The sequence below is a fragment of the Martes martes genome (assembly GCF_963455335.1).
Source record: "Martes martes genome assembly, chromosome: 1".
NCBI classification, from domain to species: domain Eukaryota; kingdom Metazoa; phylum Chordata; class Mammalia; order Carnivora; family Mustelidae; genus Martes; species Martes martes.
In genome coordinates this window covers 102,181,175-102,202,796 of record NC_137888.1, presented here as the reverse complement: position 1 = coordinate 102,202,796, position 21,622 = coordinate 102,181,175, and the positions used below count along the sequence as shown (strand labels likewise).

Below are 21,622 nucleotides of genomic sequence, written 5' to 3'. Positions count from 1 at the left end.
ATCATTTGTGTCATTTCCCCCCCCTTTATTCAAGATTCATAATCTGTTTTGCCCTGCAACCTGCTGTCACTTTCATATCTTTACTATTCATGTGATAACCTGTTTAACATCTCAGGCTCAAGGCCTTATGTCACTATAGCCGTCCACTCATATGGCTACATCCTAGATCATATCATCACCTGGAGCTGTACCACCTTTGAAATCTTATTCTCTAATTTACCAGTGCAGCTCTGGTATGGCAGATGTCCAGAGAGGAAGAGGCCTGTTCTTTGTCTTCATATTAGATGGGAGAGAGACAGGTCAGGTGGTGAACCTGCTCTCTTCTGGTGTTTGAGATTTGTCTGCCATTTCATGGTTATCTTTACCTAGTAACCCATAAGGGGAAATAGAGAAGTGATCAAGAACTGGATGCATTTCCCTTCCGGAGTACTGCCATACTCATTTTTCCCATGTAGAAACTGAACAGGTGTAATTTCTTTTACACAGAGGTCTGGGAACTTAAAACACCTGAAAGGAGTGGAAATTTTAATTTTAATTAATTTTTCCTCTATCATACACTGATGGGAGTAGAAAGCTCTCCCAATTCACACCCTTAGGGGATAGCCCTTTTAGACAGATGTTTCCTTTCTTTTGACTTGTACTGAATCTTCCAAATTTCCTTCTTAGCCCTTCTTTGAGTTTGCCCCAACACACACACTGAGTGTGATATGCCTGACACTTTGCCTCAGGAAATTCCACCTAACTTACATGAGAAATGAATCCCAGTTCTCAAACCGTTCTTGTAACTCATCAATCTGTAGTACCTCAGGCTTTGACCTGATACTAACAAGACTTTCCTCCACTCACATTTTAAAGGTTGAGAGGTGAAGGGTGGGTTCTAGGTTGTTCAGTGTTGGGAAGAATATATATATTACAATTCCACTTAAGTTTCTCTTTCAACAAAGTCTGTGATGTTATCTAAAAGCTCTGGTGTTAGAGTGTCTTTGTCCATATCTTGGTTCTATCACTGACCAAGTAGGTGATTTTGAATAAGTTATTTAATCATTTTGGGGGCTTAGTTTCCTCACTTGCAAAATGAGGATATTATTACTTTTGTTGTGAGAAGTAAGTATGTGAAGAAATACACATAAACCCTTAAGCAGTATCTGGAATGATATGAGCCCTCAGTAAATGTTAGCTGTCATTATTGTTATTGCTGTGATGATGATGATTGATCATGATGCATCCACTTCTCAGGAAAACAGGCAAATTTTATGACGAAGAGTGTGTTTCTTCTGTTCACAGCAAGGTTGCTGGATAAATGTCAGCATAAGGGATATGTAAGATGAATCAAGGCAATCAGTTACCTTCCCAATTTCCTAATGCCACTCTTCACTTTCCATCCTTTATAGGGTCTGCAGCTTGCCACATTATTCCATTTCACATTATACAGCATATTTATTTGTAAATTAATTTATTTTTATACAGCTTTCTTTCTTTCTTTATTTATTTATTAAGATTTTATTTATCTGACAGAGACACAGTGAAAGAGGGAACACAAGCAGGGGGAGTGGGAGAGGGAAAAGCAGACTCCCTGTTGAGCAGGGAGCCCGATGCGGTGCTCCATCCCAGGACTCTGGGATCATGACCTGAGCCAATGGCAGATGCCTAACAACTGAGCCACCCAGGTGCCCCAATATACAGCATATTTAAATGTTTTACTCTTAATACTTCACATGTGCCAGATTTGTGAAAATTAAACTTTATTTGTAGCTAGACTCAATGTGTCTTATGTAGTCTTCATAAGGATACAGTCCAATTCTGACCACAATTTAGTGAAACTATTAGAAAATGAAATTACTAGAAAATGTTTTAAAATGCTGACAGGTATAAAAATTTGTTTCTAATATAAGCTTTCAAATCTAGGATTAAAGGTATACATTTTATAATCTGACTTAGAACCAGATAGAATCATAAGAGTTTTTAGAAGTTTAAGGTATATATGGAATTAGATCAAGAAATATATATAAATGTACAAAGTCAGCCCCTTTGTTTGACAAATAAAGAAACTGAACTTGGAGAAGGAGAATGAATTAATTTAATGTTATTCACCTCACTCATAGGAAATCCACAACTAAAATCTAGCTGTTTTGATTCATACTAGGTCTCTTCCACTACAGTATGTTTTTGAATGAAAAGGTTGCCAATTTTAGACTAAACTTACTGGAATTAGATTATAATTTATCTAAGACATTTTTTTGTTAACTCTTTTTTTATTATGTACTATTTACTATAAAAATGTGTTAATATATTTTGAAGTATAATAAATACCAGTGAAAATGTTAAGAGATAAAGAATTACCAAAAAAACTGTCCAAATGGCCACATTCTGATGTGTATTAAATACACATTCTTGGGATTGGATAAATTAACAAATGAAATTATTTAATTTTTATTGAAAATGGGTTTTGGCACTTTTAAATATCTATTCATGTTATCCCTGTCAACATTTAATTGTGGAAGTTCTTTGGAACTTTTTTGATACAACTATAGAGAGATTAGCCCAGTGACAGTTAAGCTGAAAAAAGTCACTGAGGATGCCCACTACTGAGAATTTTTGGTTTTCAACAATTTATAGACTGCATTTTTTCCCAGCCACCTTTATCAATTATCTTTCTCTAATTTTTAAACATTTTTTAAATGTGGCAAAATACACACAAAATTGGCCATTTATCATTTTTTTTTTCATTTATCAATTTTTAAGTGTACAGTTCTGTGGTATGAAATACATCCCCACTGTAGTGCAACTAATACCAACCTCCATCTCCAGAACTTTTTCATCTTCCAAAACTGAAACACTCTGCCCATTAAACAGAGACCCCATTTTTCCCTCTCCTCAACCCCAGGCAACCATCATGCTACTTTCCGTCGGTGAATTTGACTATTATAGGCACCTCATGTAAGTGGAATCATGCAGTGTTCTCCTTTGAAAATATAGAGTGCTTCACAAATTTGCATGTTATTATTGTGCAGGTGTCACACTAATTTTATTTTTTCCAATTTTAGTATGTGCAACTGAAGTGAGTACTCCAATTTTAATATTACTTAACTGTTCAAAAATGTTGAAATCCTAGTTCTAATAACAATATAACTGTGTTGGAAATAATATGCATTTACTTTTCTACATGTACCTTGCTCACTTCTTATATTCCTAAGACTTAAAATGAGAAAGTGTCCTAAGCCTCTTTCAGGCCGGAAACATGCATTCTCCTTATTAAATAGATCTAGTTTGAAGCCACGTCCCAGTTAACCCTATCTCTTTCCAGTAAAGTTTAGATCTGCTTAGCTTTCTGGTAATTTTTGTTGGAAAGTTTCAATGTAAGCTTTGGTTAGTTGCTACACTTCTATCAGTTTATATCCTGTGTACTCTGTTTTGAAGATCTTGGGGATTTAGTTTTCTACTCTAAATCAAGTGCAAGAAATGAATGCTTAATGCTGCATGTAGGCCCCAAGGTAAATTGGTATTGTTGGGAGTAAACTATTTCCTGCCCTGGAAGCAGACATTCTCTCCCATGATACTTTTGTGCAGTCACTTCTATTCCGTATTTCACAGGCCGCTCAAGAAAAAGAAGAACTTCAAAGGGAAGGTGACAGTTTGGACGCTAAGATCAACAAAGCTGAAAAAGAAATCTATGCTTTAGAAAACACCTTGCAAGTGCTGAGAAATTGCAACAACAATTACAAAAAATCTTTTAAAAAAGTCACTCCATCCAGTATGTAGTTTTTAAACTTTTTTTTATGAATGTGGCAATTATAGGGTAGTTAATTATTTTTAAAGAGGAACATTGTGAGACATGGAAAACAAAAATGTACCATGTTTGATTGAGTCAGAAAATCACCGCCCCCCTCCCTTTAAAATAAGGGCTAAGTTGTTATTTCCATTATTAGTTTAGCAGTATTGCATATCCCTTCTCTGGGAATTAATTTCAAATGTGAAGAAAATGGCGGCCTATTGGCTGCTGTGTATTGACAAAAGAATGGCTATTACATTACATGCTCATACTGTTTTTCAACAAGGAGATATAAGGATTTTAACTTATAACAAAGATGTTGTAAATTTAATATATGTAAGACTTGAAGCTTGCTTTCTACATAACACATTAAAAATTTAAAGAATTCTCTAATTTTAGGTGATGAGTATGAACAAAAAATCCAACTAGAAGAACAAAAAAGAGCTATTGATGAAAAATACAGATACAAACAAAGACAAATCAGGGAACTACAGGAAGATATCCAGGTAAATTCTATGGGCTTTAGAAATAAGCCCTTAGTAAAAGTTAACTATCATTATGTCTACTGTCTTGTTATCATGTACAAAGAAGATAATTTTTAAAAGTAGATAGTAAAAGTTTCATTTTAATTAAAATGAGGAAAAAAAATAAGTGACCAAAGTAGTAAATAAATTAGTTAAAATCACAGTACTAAGCATAGGATGGACAGTAGATAATGACTGGTTAATTAGATGATGAATCATAGCCAGCTAATTATGATATATCTACTAACTTATTTAATGAACTTTTATTTCATTTAATTCCTTAAAGATTACCTTAAAGATTCCCCCTTAAATAAAATTTGAAAGATAATAGTCTAGTAGAAAGTAGTTACTAAACTACATCACTGAAAGAGAAAACAATGTGCTTGGTAAGCAAGCTCTATATAAAAATTAAAAATTTTTTTCCTAATATTTGAAGGAACCAATGGTATGAATTTTGAATCTTTGAAAATTGCATACTTTTAATAGCCATTGTTTGACTTGTTTATTTCCCCCAAGTACCAAAAAAGTACTTTCTAGTGGAATTCTATATAACTTAATCCAAAAGACCATTGTACTTATTATCTACCAATATAATGTATTTATAAACAAAAATAAATGAATTAAAATTAAATGAATACTTGAAAAATGGCAAGTTGTATGTTATTGATTCTAACCAATAAGTTAACACTTTATTTTCTCCAGAGCATGGAAAATACTTTAGAAGTTATAGAACATTTAACAAATAGTGTCAAAGAAAAATTATCAGAGAAGCAGGCTTATTCATCTCAACTAAATAGAGAAACTGAGGAGCAGAAGCCAAAATTAGAGAGAGTAACTAAACAGGTATTGCTGTCTTTTTAAAAACTAACCTGTCATATTTATATATTTTGGAGTTCCAAATCCTCCTTCATCCATTAAAAAATATTAAGTTCTGGGAAATAGTTTTAAATAATAATTGACTACTATTGACTAACAGTGTGCAAAACTCACCAAGGAAATCCGACTTCTGAAAGACACAAAAGATGAAACACTAGAAGAACAAGACATCAGACTTCGTGAAGTAAAACATTTCCACAAGATCATTGATGAAATGCTAGTTGATGTCATGGAAGAAAATGCTGAGATCCGTATTATCCTTCAAACATACTTTCAACAGGTAATAATAGTACCTTCTAGCTAAAATATTTTCTAAACATTTCATGAAATAAATAATTTATGGCACTTATCATAAAGTGAAGTCTAATTAAAAATATTCTTTCGAAAATGCAGTGGTACTAATGATCGCTATTGAATATTCTTCCAGAATGGTTTAGAACTACCTACAGCTGGTCCAAAAGGCAGTCGCCAGAGTTCTAGATCTCCTTCACAGACTTCACTGTTATCAACAAGGTAAGTGTTAAGTTTAAAAATCATCTCATTAACTCTATCCTATGCAAATACCACCACAGCCACCGGATCTGCTAGTGCTCTTCTTACCCTTACCCACCTTTCTGTTAGTATCATGTATGCAGATAACAGCCAGCAGAGCAAGACTCTTTCCTTCTGGTTTCTGTCTGATGTCACAGTTTCTATGAGAACATGGAGTGTTTTGTGACTTCTAGCTATTTCAGTAGGATACAGCAGGGTAAAATTCTGGAGGTTACATCTTGAATATGGGGAGAATTTTTTTTTAAAGATTTTATTTATTTATTTGAAAGGGTGGGGGAGCATGAGCAGGGTGAGGGGCAGAGAGAGAGGGACAAGCAGACTCCCTGCTGAGTGTGGGGCTCAATCTAGGGACTCCAGGATCATGACCCGAGCTGAAGGCAGCTGCTTAACTGACTGAGCCACCCAGGCACCTCTGGAGAGAATTTTTTAAACCATAAAAAGGCAACTTAGATGTACAGACATATGGAGTATGATTTTTATGATTAAAACCACATTACGAAGTTTTTAAGTAGTCAGAATTTTATTTCATTTTTGCTGCTTTGCTAGAAAGGAAATTATTCTTTACTTCTACAGTTTAGATTTACCCAGAATTCTATCAGGTAGATTGATGTTTAATCAACTCTTGTGCTTTGCTGACAAAATAAAAATTATTAATGATGATCCTAATTTTAAAATTCCCAACCTCCTATGTTTAAAATTCCCAACCTCTTATGTTTAGTAGCCATTTATTTTTCACTTGTCCACAGAGCTTTCAGAATATAAAAGGGGTATCCTAAAAGATAGTATTAAAGTAGAACAAAACTCTCTCTATATAAACATGGTAAGCAATCACCTGATCATCACTGTATTTCCATATTTTTAAATCTTAGCATTTCAGAATTGTATAGCTACTTATGCTTTTCAAATGACCCCACCACTTTATCCTGTCAATAGGCCTCATTTTCTTATCTTTAGCCTAGATTACATAACCTATTATTATAGTCACTCTTGCCAGCACCCAAATTCCCATGGCCTTTTTATGCTTAATGATTTTTACAAAACCTTTTTAATGTTTAATGATTCCACCTCTAAATTGATTATAGCTGAAAATATTTTTTTCATAAACATTTGTTGAACTAGTTTGAAACTCTTATGTTCATTACTTTTTCTTTTGAACTAATTTTTTTAAAATTTTTTTATTTTTTTATAAACATATAATGTATTTTTATCCCCAGGGGTACAGGTCTGTGAATCGCCAGGTTTACACACTTCACAGCACTCACCATAGCACATACCCTCCCCATCTGAACTAATTTTTTGACATTAATGATTATGCTTTCAAAATTTAGTATTACTGGGACGCCTGGGTGGCTCAGTTGGTTAAGCGGCTGCCTTCAGCTCAGGTCATGATCCCAGCATCCTGGGATCGAGTCCCACATCGGGCTCCTTGCTCGGCAGGGAGCCTGCTTCTCCCTCTGCCTCTGCCTACCACTCTGTCTGCCTGTGCTTGCTCTCTCTCTCTAACAAATAAATAAAAATTAAAAAAAAAATTTAGTACTACTAGTATATATTTTTTGATCTAATTCCTTATGGGATTATGGTATCTTTTGCCATTAGTGAGGGGGTCTTTAGTAATATAGATTTTGAATTAAATTTAAAATAGTGCTGTTTTTCTTTTCCTGTAGGTCATCGAGAAGTACCACAAGTACTGCCTCTCAGACTTCAATTAAAGTATTAGAGCTGAACTTCCCTGCCTCCTCAATGATTGGCAAAATTTCTAGGCCACCAAGTGCAACCAGTAGCTCCAATAATGATAAAAACAAAAAGGGCAGCAAATAAATATTTCAACCTCTTTTGTATAGGTTGTAAACACAAAAGCAAAAATCTTACTTTTAAGATAGTGAATTCCACCCTAAGCTTTTGGGTGCTGTGTAGTGATGAGAGGCCCACTGAGATTGTGTTAGAAATATGCAATAACTAGATGAAAGTTTACTTAGTGGAAAATGTGAAACAGAGTTAAAAAAGTCAAGCAATTTAGGTTCAAGACAAAGAAATGCTTAATTTCCTTAGCCTTTGCCATATTGTTTTCTTCACAGAAAAGGAAAGCAGTAATCGCAGATTCTTTAACAAGGCTACATGTTTTATAAGCAGAGAAAATGATGTTTTTCACTGTTATTTTGATGTTTGTTAGATTAGAAAACACTTTGCTTCAGTTATTTCATGCTAGCCATGAAACAACTTCAGTTCTAATGTGACACAGTGTTTCTGGAAATTTCTGAAGATTTGCTGTCCTGTGAATAGTTTGTAATGCTAAAATTCTCATTTACCCTAGAAAATCCTAAAATTAGGTTTGCTTTAGTCAGAGAAACATGTTTCTTGGGCTTTTGGGGGAGAAGTCTTTTTGTTTCTTCTTTTGGTAGGATTCTAAAATGTTTAACCCAAAAATAGCATTTATTCCCTCCCCACAAAAAAAACAATTAATAGGAAAGAGCACTGCATATTAATAAAAATGCAGCTTAAATTTCTAGGAATTACTTAACTCTGATCTTGAAAGAAGTCAAACACATTATTTTAAGATACAGCCAAGCATAAAGAGTAAGAATGTACTTTCAACCTCTCTTCCCCAAGACATTCTTACAGTAGACAAAGAACTAGGTGTGATTTGATTTGCAACAGGAATCCCATAAATTTACAGTGGAGGTAGACCAGCAGATTTAGAATGTTACTCCATTTAATATACTATAAAACATGAGCCCAATATTTTCAACTCTTGGAGTGTGGAGTATGATTATAAAACTGACTTTTAAATAAATCCTTAGCTATATATACTTAGAAACTATATACTTAACTATTTCTCCTTCAACCCTTGAAAGAATTTGTCACAACAGTTGTTAATTGTTTAGAAGTGTCATTTACAGTTCCTTCTGAAAGGCAGAAGTTGCAGTAAACCTGTTTTTCCTGATTGTTATTTAAGTATCTTATTATTTTTAGAAATAGCCAGCAAATGCTATAACCAAATCCAATGAGTAAGACAAATAATATTTTTGTAAAATATGGTTCTAAATGTGTAAGATTTGTAAGATAGAAAAACTGATTAATTTTATGCTCATTTTGTGTGTTTGCTCAAGTTCTTATTCTCTCTACCCTGTATTACTTTGTAAATTACTTGGAACTTGCAATTCAATATTAAACAATGTGTTTTATGGAGGTAGGGATTGTTTTACTAGCTCTATGACCTTGGCAAAGTTGCTTCTCTATGCTTTTTTCCTTATTTGTCATACTGAGACAGTAAGAATTACCTGCACAAGTTTACTGAAATGATCAAATACATACAAAATGTACAGGTCCTGGCATAAGAACTGCACAGTAAGTTCTATTACTGAGTCACCACCCAAAGGCTAGCACAGTATTTGTGAAATGGTTCTTTTGGTTCTGGGCCAGCATACAAGTCTATTTAACTCTCTTAAACAAACAGTTCCAACCTTGTATGTAATAATGCTAAATTTGGTGACACAGGGGTCAAACCCAGTATCTCCAAATGTGGAGTTATATTAACATCCATCTATTATGTTAGAAAATTATTTGTGGGAGTCCAGACACAGTCTGGGTGTGTACAAACTATAGACATAATGATAAGGAAAAAAACTGCTAAAGATAATTACTAACAATTCTTGGTAAGTCAGTCCTCCATATTCTTTTGCTGTGATGGGTTTCCTGAACACATCCTTAGAAACTGGCTTGTATACTCTGAAGTTTAGTTATGTTCCAGGAAAGAAACTCTGGGGAAGATGGAATTCCTAAATTCAGGCAGGCCTGTATTAGGTACTATCCTAGTTGTCTGGTATATGAATGTAACATTAAGCCACAAAGACACCTTAGAAAATTATAGTGCTGATTGATAGTGATGCTCAGAGATTTTAGTAAATGTGTACGTAAAATACTGAAGGTGTACCAGCAATTCCTAAAGGTCAAAGACCATGTTGAGATACTGTTCACTCTTTACAAAAACCACTATCTATGTAGGACTATGTAGGAATGATACAGGAGCTATTAATACACAGAAAGAACCAGGGACTCTTTTAAAATGAGTTTTTTGTACAAAGATGAGTGAGTGACTTTTCTACCGCTATTACCCACAGTTTTTGACCAGTTTCTCTGTTCCACTGTAAAACAAATTTTAGCTTTTCCATTAGGCTGCCAACGCTTAAGTCTGAAGTCCACAAACAGGACACAACCAATCAGAATGACTTAAAGAGGTAGCATTAAAGGCCTCTTGTCACTTATACTAGAATCTGAAATTGGAAAGATTCTAAAGACCATTATAAATCAACAACCATGACCCCTAGCTCTATCTCCAAATCTGTTTTCAAATTTGGGAGGATTTTTCATAATCTTTTTCAGCTCTAGTTGCTGGAATTTGAGTAAAACCAGGCTTTTTTGGCCTTGTCATTTACCCAGACCCTAAAAAAGGAGGTATTGAGGGAAGTGTCAGGAAAGAGGTATTAAGAAAAGAGGAAATGCAAGCCAGCTGTAGGCTAATAATAAACATGCCCAGTGCCTTCCCAACTGGACATATGCAATACTAGGACAGTTTCCCAATTTTCTTTCCCTTAGGGGAAAACCAGATTTATAGTGTTTCTCTTGCCACTGCTGTTTTTGATGAAAGGATTCTTTTTTTATTCTGATCTAATCTTGCCTGGTATACAGTCCCTAAGTCTTGCCAATATTTAAAGTTAAGAAATTTCTTAGGGCTATACTGCTAACAATAAGGTTTAAAAAGAGAGAGAGAAAAGTAAAATGAGCCCTTATTCAACTTTCATGGCTTTATTCCTAAAGTACTTGTTAAGCTGGCACAAAGATCATTTTTAATTAAATAAAGCTTTAGAGGTCAATTAGGCAAGACAGGTAATCTGTATATAATCTTAGAAGTTATACAAAAAGTTTGATATTTAAATAAATGATCAATAATAAAATGGTACTTAAGGAACAATCAAATACTGCGTATCTCTTTCAAAAGCTGAGGGAAAAGAAAATTTAACAGAAAAGACAATGAAATAATTTTTGAAGAAAACAATCCAAGTGTTCAATGAACAAATTTAATTTTTTCTCAAGCAGCAGGATAAGGTGGACCCAAGGAATTCTCATTTACTATAATACAGAGAGGAAGCAATACTTTGAGAATTATTTTTAGGTGAAGTTTAAATCATTACAGTAAGAAATATTATATGGAAACACACATGTAAAGCCTAAAAAATCAAGCTGTGAGGAGACCCACAACTGAAACAAATATACTTTGAGAATAGCTAAAAACATCTGCTTTCTGCAGTCTCTACAAATAGCTTTAGGAGCAGAGATTCTTCTAGACTAGAAGACCCAAAACTTTCATTAACAGCTTTTGTGTAATGGTGCTGAATCCCCTGGCATATTAATTTTTTGGCTTATTTCCTTTTTCTTTCTCAAATGCAGCTATCTGATTAAATATATTGAGTAAATTTTGAGGTAAATTTTTTTTAATTCCACTTTCTGATTGCTCTTTTCTATTTAGTCCATCTGCTTCTGGAACCTCTGTTTTAATGTCCTCCTCATAACTACCCTCTATCTCATATTCTCCTTGATTTTTATTTAATGGATATCTTTGCTCATGTCTACTGAAATCACGTGATCCAGAATAAGTGTATTTTTTATACTTTTCAACTGACTTACAAGAGTAGTCTGAGCTTGCTGGTGAAGTGGAATGCCTCACGGAACCTGGCTCCCACCTTCTATAGTGCTCTTTTCTTCCCTCTGTATCTTTTTCAAATCTTCTATAACCATAAGTTTTCACTTTGTCCTCTGAATTCCTGTAAAAGGAATCTGAGTAATCTCTTTTACTGGAAAAATGTTTTTCTGATTTATATGGTTTTTCAGTTTTGCTACTACTTGCCTGAGTATAAAAATCTCTTGGATCTTCAGACCTACCTCCAAAATCATCCGGTATTTCAACTGAAGATGAAGAGAGAGGGCATCTATCTTTCTCTTTTACCTGTTTCTTTTGATATGGTAACCTGTCCTGCTTTTCCAGTAGTTTTTCCACTTCTTGTTTTTGGTTAAGAAAAGATGCTAAAGTATTGGCTGGAACTGGGAAGCACTCATCTTTCCTACTCTGATCTATCTGACTTGAGGAGGCCTTAGCTAAATGTCTTTTGGAACTTCGAGAAGACTCTGAACGGTTCCTCTTATGCTTCTTATGCCTTTTGTGACCAGAAGAGGAAGAGGATGATGATGAAGAATCAGATTCATCAGCAGAAGAAACACTTGAAGAGGAAGAAGTTGATTTTCTTCTTTTCTTCTTTAGCCTAAAAAATATAGTTAACCCATCAAATATGTTAAGTACAAAAATGTTTCTCGATTATCCATAAAGATTCTAGTTCTACTTTGTTCTCTTTAAAGGTTTCATAAAAGCTGTGGCTTTAGATAAGCGATTACTGTAAATCTCAGTTACTACAATATCCAATTTTACTATCAGGCGTGACTTCTGGGAAAAAATACCGTGTAGACAACTGTCATTGAAAGCAGATCATTATTTCTGAAGACACAGTCACATTTCCAACATTTTCAAAAAAATTTAAGTCCATCTGAATGTATGAAGGAGAGAAACTAAGTTTTGTATCTGCTACCTCTAATAAAGAGTTTCTCCACCTCAGCACTATTGACGTTTTCACCTGAATAATTCTTTGTTAGGAAGGCAGGGTGATGGTGGAGGCAGGGGTATCACTGTAGGATATTTAGCAGCATCCCTGGCCTCTACCCATTAGATGTTAGTACTACTTCACCAGTTATGATGACCAAAAATGTCCCTGGGGGAACAAAGGCACCCCCAGTTGAGAACCACTGCTCTAGTTCTAAAACACTTCTCCCTAAAATACAGATAATTAAAATAATCTATTATATATTTTAAGATTTTTCTTCTTTCCTTTTTTTTTTTTTTTTTTTTTTGGCAGAATTCTACCTTTAGACCCCACTTTGCTTGCTTTCTTTTACAGAAAAATTTGTGGTACACATACTTACGATGTATCACTGGTTATAAGTAAATACTTTTTTTTTTTTTACTTACTTTAACCTCCATATGGCACTTTGGTTCAACTCAGTAGCTGCTTTAAGTTAAAAAAAATACTAAATATTATAGTTTACCTTTTCTCCTCTTTTAAGAGCTTACGCAACTTTTCTGCACTTGTTTCTATTTTCTTTGTTTTCTGCTTTTCTTCCTTTTCAGCTTGTTTTTCTCTTAATTCCAAAGATTTCTTTTAGAACCCAGATATCGGAAAAAACCACACGTTAAAAATAGCAGAATATATAAAACCCAGTTTCCAAAGACCCCCCCAACCAGAAACCAAATGGGGTACACCCAAATCACCATATATCCAGCATTAAGTATTTTTAACATGTAAAAATTAATCATACAAGTGTTTGGCATTAATCATTGGAATAGCCAGAACAGCATTGAGGACCATATTGCAGTTGGTATTCCATGAAAAAAGGGGAAGCCATTGCATTGGTACCCATGACCCAGAGTGCAAGAAAGGGAAAAAATAAAATAATAAAATACATGAAAAATTATTTTTTAAAAAAAATTGAAAAATTTAGACAGGATGCAAATTTATAAAATAAAATTCAAATAAATTCCATTAAGGTGAATTGAGGGAGGAACCACCATGTTCAAATACAAACCATTTAAAAAATAGCACAGCCCAGTTGGACGCATGATTACATAAGAAATCATTTTCCAGTTTGAGGATGGGGATGAGCAGCACCAGATGTCACAGACACAGCAGCAATGGTCCAATTCAGAAGAAAATGCATGAGAAAACATCATCATCAGTATTACAGGAAAAGGCAGTTTAAAATATTTCTCAAAGAGATATTTATAATTAGCTCAATTACAGCAACAACACTGAATTTGTAATTACCAGGAAAGCTCACTACGAGAACAGTTCGGAAAACCACACACCACATGCAGGCAGTAGGAATTTCTCATAGGGCTATTTTTACTCTTGGGTACGAACTACAAAGGAACTATGAAGTACTGTCAAACCCAAGTAGGAGAAGTTGTATCTAAAAAGATAGTTTTCATAATGCCTTGACTAAGTAATCTAGAACAGTATTCCCTATAAGAAAGTTAAGTTTGAGTATCAATTTCAAATATCACTAAATTTCTAAGAGGAAATAAAGAATCACCTGCATATATTTATGAAGCTTCTGCAAAGCATCCTCTGCATCTTTAAAAGTCTCATCCAAAGCCAAAGCTTTCTTATAGTAACTTTCAGCATTTAAAAACTTGTCTTCTTCTTCTAACCTAAATTTAAAACAAAGATTTTGCTTTTCATAAAAATAAAAAAAAAATCCTCAAATATGCATATAGGTCAGAAGCTTATACGAGAGAACTTATTAGAGGAAAGCCATGTTTAGTAACATTTTCCAAATTTAGCAGTACCTAAATCATGTACTATTTGTTTGGTAAAAAGACCCCATAAAACAAAAAATCTAAACTCATAGATACAGAGAACAGATTGGTGGTTGTGTGGGGTTGGGAGGGTGCTGGCAAAATGTCTGAAGGTGGTCAATATGTACAATTTTCAGTTAAAAGATAAGTAAGTCCTGGGGATGTAATGTATAGCATGGTGACTTTGGTTAGTAATACTATATTACATATTTGAATATTGCTAAGAGTATATCTTAAAAGTTCTCACAAGAAAAAAAATTGTTAACTATATGTGATGAGAGATGTTAACCAAATGTTTTGGTTATTATTTTGCAATATATACATGCAGCAAATCATCGTTGTACATCTGAATCTAATATAATGTTATATGCCAATTGTATCTCAATTAAAAAAAAAAGTAGGAATTCATTACTGGTAACTAAAGCCATATTGTATGTCCAGCATTGGGATTTCAGTATGATACATGAAAACACAATTAGCTAATGTCTTCTCTAAATTTAGTATAATCTTGAGCTTTAGCATAGAATTACATAGGCTGGTTTTTCCTAGTAGTTTATGAAGAATTTTCCTTTCTGCAGAAAAATTTTCCAGGAAAATTCACTGATGAAGTTGGAAATACCAACACATACATGTATATCACAACTAGCTGGCAGAGAGAATGAAAGATGAAAGATGAAACTCATATGTCTCTGCTATGAAAAATCAGAATTAGGAAGTGTATACAGAGCAGAAAAGAATTTGGAAAATATTTTCAGTTTTTTAACAGTAGGAAAAAGAAAAAAAAAAACCCCAAAACAAAAAACCCAACCCCACAAAAATCCAATGGCTTCAACAGGATCACTTTTGTAGCAGACTGGGTATGGGCAGAAAGAGATCAACTGAAGGCTATTAACGTTTCTGGCTTAGATAACATACAGATCATGTTGCTATCCACTTAGCCAAAATAATTCAATATGTGGGTAATAAGACAGCCATATTTTAGTAACTATCTACCTAGTGAGAAACTAAAAAGCTGCTACAGTCACTTGGGTCTAAAGTTAAAGCTGAGTTAAAAACAAATATTGCAAAACTCCTTAATGTGGAATTCTGGGATGATCATACAAACTAGAATAATTAGGCAAATTCAAGAAACAGAAAGAAGATAAATCTATTTAAAAAAAATTAGTTGCAAAAAGATACTATTGTTATAAATTCTTAATTATTAAAGCAGACTTACTAAAATTATTTATATTGGAATATTGTTTCTTCACAATATTTTAGGAATTAGACTAGCCTGTTAGTCATTAAATATTTATAACACAACTACTATGCCAGGTATTTTGCCAGCATATCAGAATAGTAACATAAATTGCAGGGTTTGTTCTTATTGATTTGCTCTTCCATTTAATCTGAATTTGTGGATTTTACTGCATACAGCAGAGCAAACAGCAAACATAAGAGCAAAATATTCACAATGAACTGTAAAACTCTCAATTCATATTTCTGGCATTATACTACCAGAATGAGAAATGAATTAGAAATCAAATTCCTACTAAAACAAAAACTTTTTATTTAATTTTATTTAACATATAATGTATTATTTGTTTCAGGGGTACAGGTCTGTGATTCATCAGTCCTACACAATTCACAATGCTCACCACAGCACATACCCTCTCCAGTGTCCATCACCCAGCCACTCCATCCCTCCTATCCCGCTCTCCACTCCAGCAACCCTCAGTTTAAAATTTATTTTTATTTTTAAAGATTTTATTTATTTGACTGACAGATCACAAGTAGGCAGAGAGGCAGGCGGGCGGGGGGAGGGGAAGCAGGCTCCCTGCTGAGCAGAGAACCCGATGTGGGGCTCGATCCCAGAACCCTGGGATTATGACCTGAGCCGAAGGCAGAGGCTTTAACCCACTGAGCCACCCAGGTGCCCCACAACCCTCAGTTTAAAACAAAAACTTCTTCTGTATGTCCAGGAAAAGAGTACTTAATTTCTTATCCTTTACATTTTTATTTTTACATAATGAGAACAGATGTTCAGAACAATAAACTTAAGACACTAAAATATCTCCAAACTCCAATCATAAAGAACCTCAGTAATAAGGAAAAAAAAGACTAAAAAGCTTAGAGAACTATATTTGAAAAACATTTTAAACCAAAATTGAAACTAAGGGTGTTCTGAATTAAGCGAGTTAAAGATGCTATTTCCTTATGTTAAGTGCAAGATTTTATTTATAGTAGTTGGATGAACATTAGATCTCTACTTAATTTTAAACAAAATCTGTTACTTACTGCCCTCCTCTTTCTACAAGTGTCTGGCAGAGGTATTTTCTTGCATTCCTATGAGTTGGACAGTTTTCCAATGCAAGCTCAAAATCTTCTATTGCTTTGTTCAGACTTCCTTTTGTTGCATATCTAGAGATAGAAAATAAATTAGGAGAATTTATCTTGTGAGCTACTCATAAATCTTGTACACATTTATCTTATCAACATTCCTTAAAAGCCATGATTCACTTACAATGCTCCACGAGCTACCAAAGCTTCCACATTTTGTTTGTCTATTTCCAGAGCCTTATTGTATTCATTCATAGCATCTACATGGCGTCCAACCTTAAAATAATCAACTCCAATCTTCACACTAAAAAGATATTTGTAAAGCATCACACACATTTCTCAGAATATCCAAACATAATGTTAGCATGAATAAATTTTTATAACAAATCTAATGTGGTTAATATTTAGTCTTCAATACTCTCAATATACCTAGGAAGTATCCTGCCTTTGGATAACTTCATTAACAAATATTTATGAAATCAATATAACAGTATACTAATTCCTTTTGAAAACCATGGAAAATGTTGGTTAAGTCTGTTAAATTTGTAACATAAGACCATTTACATCTATAAAAAAGTTAATGTCAAAAGGCATCATTTCAATTCATTTATAAACAAATTTGGTCTTAATAATGACTTAAAAATTACTGCCTTTTAGACTAGATAATGCAATTGTTGAAAAACAAAGTTTTCATACCATTTTAAAGCCCAAGATGCAGACTGTTTCTTCCTTAATGCAGAAGCAAAATCTTCTTCGGAGAAGTTTTTGCTATACAAAGAAAATAAAAGTCAAACGATACATTTCTTTTTTTTGGTAATACTTTATAGATAAAAATTCAACACTGCAAAAGTAAATCCCAGGCAAGAAATTTATATTCCATCCACAAAACAGAATTTTTTTCAAATTTTTATTTAAATTCTAATTAGTTAACGTAGCGTGGAATACTGGTTTCAGGAGTAGAATTTCGTGATTCATCACTTCCATATAATACACAGCACTCAACACAAGTGCCCTCCTTAATACCCATCACTCATTTAGCCCATCTCCTCCTAACTTCCCCTCCATCAACCCTCAGTTTTTCTTTATTAAGAGCCCCTTATGGTTTACTTCCCTCTCATACAAAACAATATTCTTAAATTCTCAGGAATGACTATTATCATTCAACAGTATTCTTAACATAAATATATAAACATTCTTATAAACTTTGTTCATCTTTCTCTATACATGTAATCACAACAGACTCCATTCAGAAGGAAATTGGGATCACCAGGTTCATTCACTCTTTGGCATATTGCTGCCACCAGGCTTAAAATAGTCAAATATGTCTCTGAGTTATATAGATTTTGAGCTCAGCACCATTTACCTTACCAATTAATAATAACTAATATACTATACCTTTGCAAGCCTCTCATTAAAGATGGTGGATTAGATTCATCTATTCCTAGTTTTCCTAAAAGGAATTCAACTACTCCTGGATTAACAAATCCCAAGGAACTCTGCATGATATTTTCATAGGATTCCGAAGAATTGCTATTTAGTTCAACACTTCTCCTAAAACAACAAAACACACACAACAAAAATATAAAAATGACAAACATAATTAGCATGTTCCATTTCTATAAAAGAAATACTCATATCATTTTTATATATGAAGGTATGGAAATATTATTTTGGCTTCTTAAGGATTACAAAAATAAAATGAGCATATTTTGAAAGAAGAGAAATTAATTTTCAGAAATTGGACATAATGTGCTATTTTTTAATCAAGAACTGTTTTGTAATTAATTTCTTTAAATAATGTAGATAGGTTACCTGTAGTATAAAGGAAGCTCTTCAGAACTAATTACACCTAATTTAATACCAGACAGATGTGGTGGAAGAGATGAGCTATATAGAGACACTGCAAGCTTTTCATGGTATCTGTCAATATCTTTGATTCCAGCTTAAAAAAATAAGGAAACTAAGCTGATTAACAAGAAAATGCAAACTAACATAAAAATACATAAATCTTTCCAAACACTACTCTCATTAGACAGATTTTCAAAATTAATATAAACAAAAATCTGACAAATGTTACTTTTTTATTAATATGATGAAAATGATCACCTCGAATAATGTCACCAGTTTGGTAATATGATAAAGGATCCCCATGGTTACTGTGAGAAGGTACATCTCTTAATGGACAGAGAGCCTGCAATGAGAAGTATTTTAAAATGCCAGACATTCCATTCTTTGGTAAGAAGTATCATCTTTTACCCTAGTTGTTCAGTATGATCAGCTAATAGTTGACAAGAATGTTAACAAAACAACTAGCACTCTAAAATCTAAATTTAAATAAGGATTTTAATTATAAGCAATGTCTGTGCCCAAACACAGTAAAACAAGTTTCTGGTTCAGTTCAAAAACTAAAATCTCATGAAATTTGCAATTAGTTTCAGGAACCAAATATGAATATGGATTATAAAACAGGAGGATATTTTATACTTGTTAAAGAAAAAAGTGAAACTGTCCAGAAAGTAGAATTCCAATGAAAACTAAATGTGAATTCTCCAAAGTTTATGTCCGTTATCTAGTCTATCCTGCTTTTTCTTCCTGGATCATCTGCCTTGACAGACAGCAAATTATCAAATCTTTTAAATTAACACACTATTTCAAATTCAAGACAATTCATCTTGGGTAAAGTATCTTATAATGTATATGTACAAATAATTTACATTTAACTACTGTAAATATAACAATAAGAAATTTGTTTCCAAATTATCCACATGTAGGTGTCTAGTTCCAAATACTAAATAAGAAAGAACATGTTCGGCTAGAAGAAATAAGCCTGGAATACCAACCACTCTCACCATATCCACTGATATCTCTGATATTCACTGAGCATTTAAAGAAGGACCCTATCCCTGCCAACCAAAGGAACCAAATAAACCTCCAAAAACCAGAAATAGAGGAGGAAACTAACTAGATAATTACCATTTTTTAAAAAGGAAAACGTACTTTTTCTCCAATTAATATTTATTTTTCAAAACTGTGTCAGCATGGTACACCCAAGCACAAGTGGATGCAAAGACATAATTCTTGCACTGACAGGACTCTTACCAAAAACAGAAGCAATCAAATAACTGAAAAGTAACTTACTGTGATTTCTAAGTGAGATATATCTCTTATGACGCCACTGCCTAAACAAATCAACACCATGAAAAACCCAAATTCCCGAATGGAACTTATTCTTCCAATCACTATATCACCACGCTCAATATCTCGGAAAAACAGCTCTCTCCGGTCCATACTAGGTATCTCCATGAACTGCTCTAAAGGTGGCATGACTGCATAACCATCTGAAAAAAAAAATTAGGAAAATTACTAACAAGAGCATTGTACTTTGCTTCATCCCAGGTGCAGTGAAATACCCCAAACCACAATCAAAATATTTTAACAAAACTCACCTTCGTTGTCTTCATTGACTTCAGAAGTTGCAGGTGCATTCGATTTCCAGGAAAGTGCAAAAAGCAAATCCGCTTTTTTGGAAATGAATTTTTGTATTTCAATGTTGTCAACTCTCTTCTCTTTTCTTAAAAGGAAACAAAATTTATGAAAACTGGTTTATGGGAAAACTTTTCAGTACATCCAAGCTTATGTTCATGGTTTTCATCGCCCAATCGGGTCCATCCTAAGCTCCAGACCGTACATCCTCCACGAAAAAGTTTTAATTAGGGATTCCCTCATTCGCCAGCCTGTAGGTGGAGGGCGAGGAAAGTTACAAAGTAACTCCCGAAGCTCCAGATAAGGAAGCCCAAGAGATACTGGCTAAAGATTCCGCGCCTCTGCTAGGCAGTACCAAAGAAAAAAGTTCAGGCCACATCCCCCCTTTCCCTCACACCCAAAGAGCGGTCTCCAACCCGCCCTCTGCACCAGCTCCGCAAATCCTCACGTGCTCGCGGCCGCGACTCTGCTCGTTCTCGACTCAGTCACCCGGCTGCGGCACTGGGGCCCCGACCTGCGTCCCCTCCCCGGTCTCGCAGCGGCGCCGCCGTCTCATTACCTGCCCTGTAACTGCTGCTGGAGCGCCGGTCCCCGGGCAGGCTCGGCCGCCGACCCCAGGAGGCTCCGGAAGTGCGGATTGTCCTGCTGTTCGCTGCGGAGCAGGGAGAGCAATGACGGCCCGTGGTAGTTCAGTGACTGCCGCAGAAGGTCCCGGTCCATGGTTAGAGATTGCTGGACTCAACGACAGGTGGACTGCTAGCACCCCCGCTCCGTACCCACTACTTCAGCCTGGTGGTCCCGGAGGCTGAGGAATGAGCCTGCAAGCCGCCGGAAGCACACATCACGGACACTTACACAGTTGTCTCCCGGAAGTGTTCCGGGACCGCCCCAAGCGGCGGCACAGAGGGGCTGCGCGGAGAAGCTCCGCCTCGGTCTCGCGAAATGGAGCGAGACTACGGAAGCCGGAAGCACTGGGCTAAGCATTTCCTGAGTTAAGGGCTGCGTACCGCTGCGAGGTAGTGATGTGTGAAATGTTTTTTGTTTAAAATTTCTGTGGTGTTTTTATTATTACGTTGAGACGGCCTGGGCTTTAATCTAGGCTAAGTAATAATTCATCCACCTATTTACTGGGGCGCTTCTAAGTTCCAGTGCCAGGGTGAGAACCCCAAACGAGTTACAAAGTTTCTTCCTTCAGAGTACTCGCTGTTTAAGTCACTACCTGCATCTCAGACATAACCACATAAAAATGACTGCTGTGGGAGAGTTCTTGGTAATCTAAGCCCAGAAGAAAGGAAGGACACTAACATTTTTAGGCACCGGAATTGTGTTCTCCATCCATACTCCATTCATTGTAGTGATTTTTAGAGTTAGCTTAAAATCAGAATGGCTTTAATGTCTAGACATATGCATATATGCATTCTTTTTTATTTTAGTTTGTAGCTTCTAAAAATGTAGTTTCCATAAGATACACAGTGTAGTGTTGTATACATTAAAGTCAATAAACTGTATGGATAATTCAAGTGATTTACAAAGGTAATTGTGATTTAGGTTCCCCCTCCTCCCCTTCTCTCCTCCCTTTCTTCCCCTCCCCTATTATTGACTTGAGAACCTAATTCCCTTAATTCATTTTACTCTCACTTT

The 21,622-nt window shown here is 34.8% G+C and overlaps 2 protein-coding genes across 4 annotated transcripts in view; one reads left to right on the top strand and one right to left on the bottom strand.

Moving 5' to 3' along the window:
• The window catches only part of CCDC39 (coiled-coil domain 39 molecular ruler complex subunit), a gene marked incomplete at both ends in the record, with an annotated part of 52,018 nt that extends 44,479 nt beyond the window's left edge, over positions 1 to 7,539 (top strand). Inside the window, 6 exons of the mRNA XM_080804161.1 lie at positions 3,592 to 3,751; positions 4,169 to 4,275; positions 4,996 to 5,136; positions 5,270 to 5,449; positions 5,597 to 5,682; positions 7,386 to 7,539. Coding sequence (XP_080660287.1) covers positions 3,592 to 3,751; positions 4,169 to 4,275; positions 4,996 to 5,136; positions 5,270 to 5,449; positions 5,597 to 5,682; positions 7,386 to 7,539 — 828 coding nt within the window. The remainder of the gene's footprint in view (positions 1 to 3,591; positions 3,752 to 4,168; positions 4,276 to 4,995; positions 5,137 to 5,269; positions 5,450 to 5,596; positions 5,683 to 7,385) is intronic.
• Positions 7,540 to 10,516: 2,977 nt separating this feature from the next.
• Positions 10,517 to 20,878, bottom strand: TTC14 (tetratricopeptide repeat domain 14). 3 transcript variants are annotated; one of them, XM_080798105.1, is made up of 12 exons: positions 20,541 to 20,878; positions 19,945 to 20,069; positions 19,637 to 19,836; positions 18,605 to 18,689; positions 18,311 to 18,440; positions 17,894 to 18,049; positions 17,195 to 17,266; positions 16,683 to 16,802; positions 16,457 to 16,579; positions 13,915 to 14,032; positions 12,871 to 12,980; positions 10,517 to 12,035 (listed from the first exon to the last, which is right to left on the bottom strand). In XM_080798105.1, exons 1-12 carry the CDS (start codon positions 20,699 to 20,701, stop codon positions 11,126 to 11,128), a joined length of 2,310 nt encoding a protein of 769 aa, XP_080654231.1. In that variant the 5' UTR covers positions 20,702 to 20,878; the 3' UTR covers positions 10,517 to 11,125. The 3 variants fall into 3 exon arrangements, 1 of the variants encoding a protein (XP_080654231.1); XR_013966517.1 differs by having other exon boundaries at positions 10,776 to 12,035; positions 13,408 to 14,032; XR_013966518.1 differs by lacking the exon at positions 10,517 to 12,035 and having other exon boundaries at positions 12,676 to 12,980; positions 13,408 to 14,032.
• Positions 20,879 to 21,622: the final 744 nt, after the last annotated feature.

Excerpts from the sequence above, each read along its gene's own strand:
- TTC14 (XM_080798105.1), bottom strand. The coding sequence starts at position 20,701 with ATGGACCGGGACCTTCTGCGGCAGTCACTGAACTACCACGGGCCGTCA. Across the intron at positions 16,803-17,194 it reads GCATCTTGGGCTTTAAAATG|TGTGAAGATTGGAGTTGATT; the intron begins GTATGAAAACTT and ends ATATCTTTTTAG. Across the intron at positions 12,981-13,914 it reads AGCTTCATAAATATATGCAG|AAATCTTTGGAATTAAGAGA; the intron begins GTGATTCTTTAT and ends GGGTTCTAAAAG.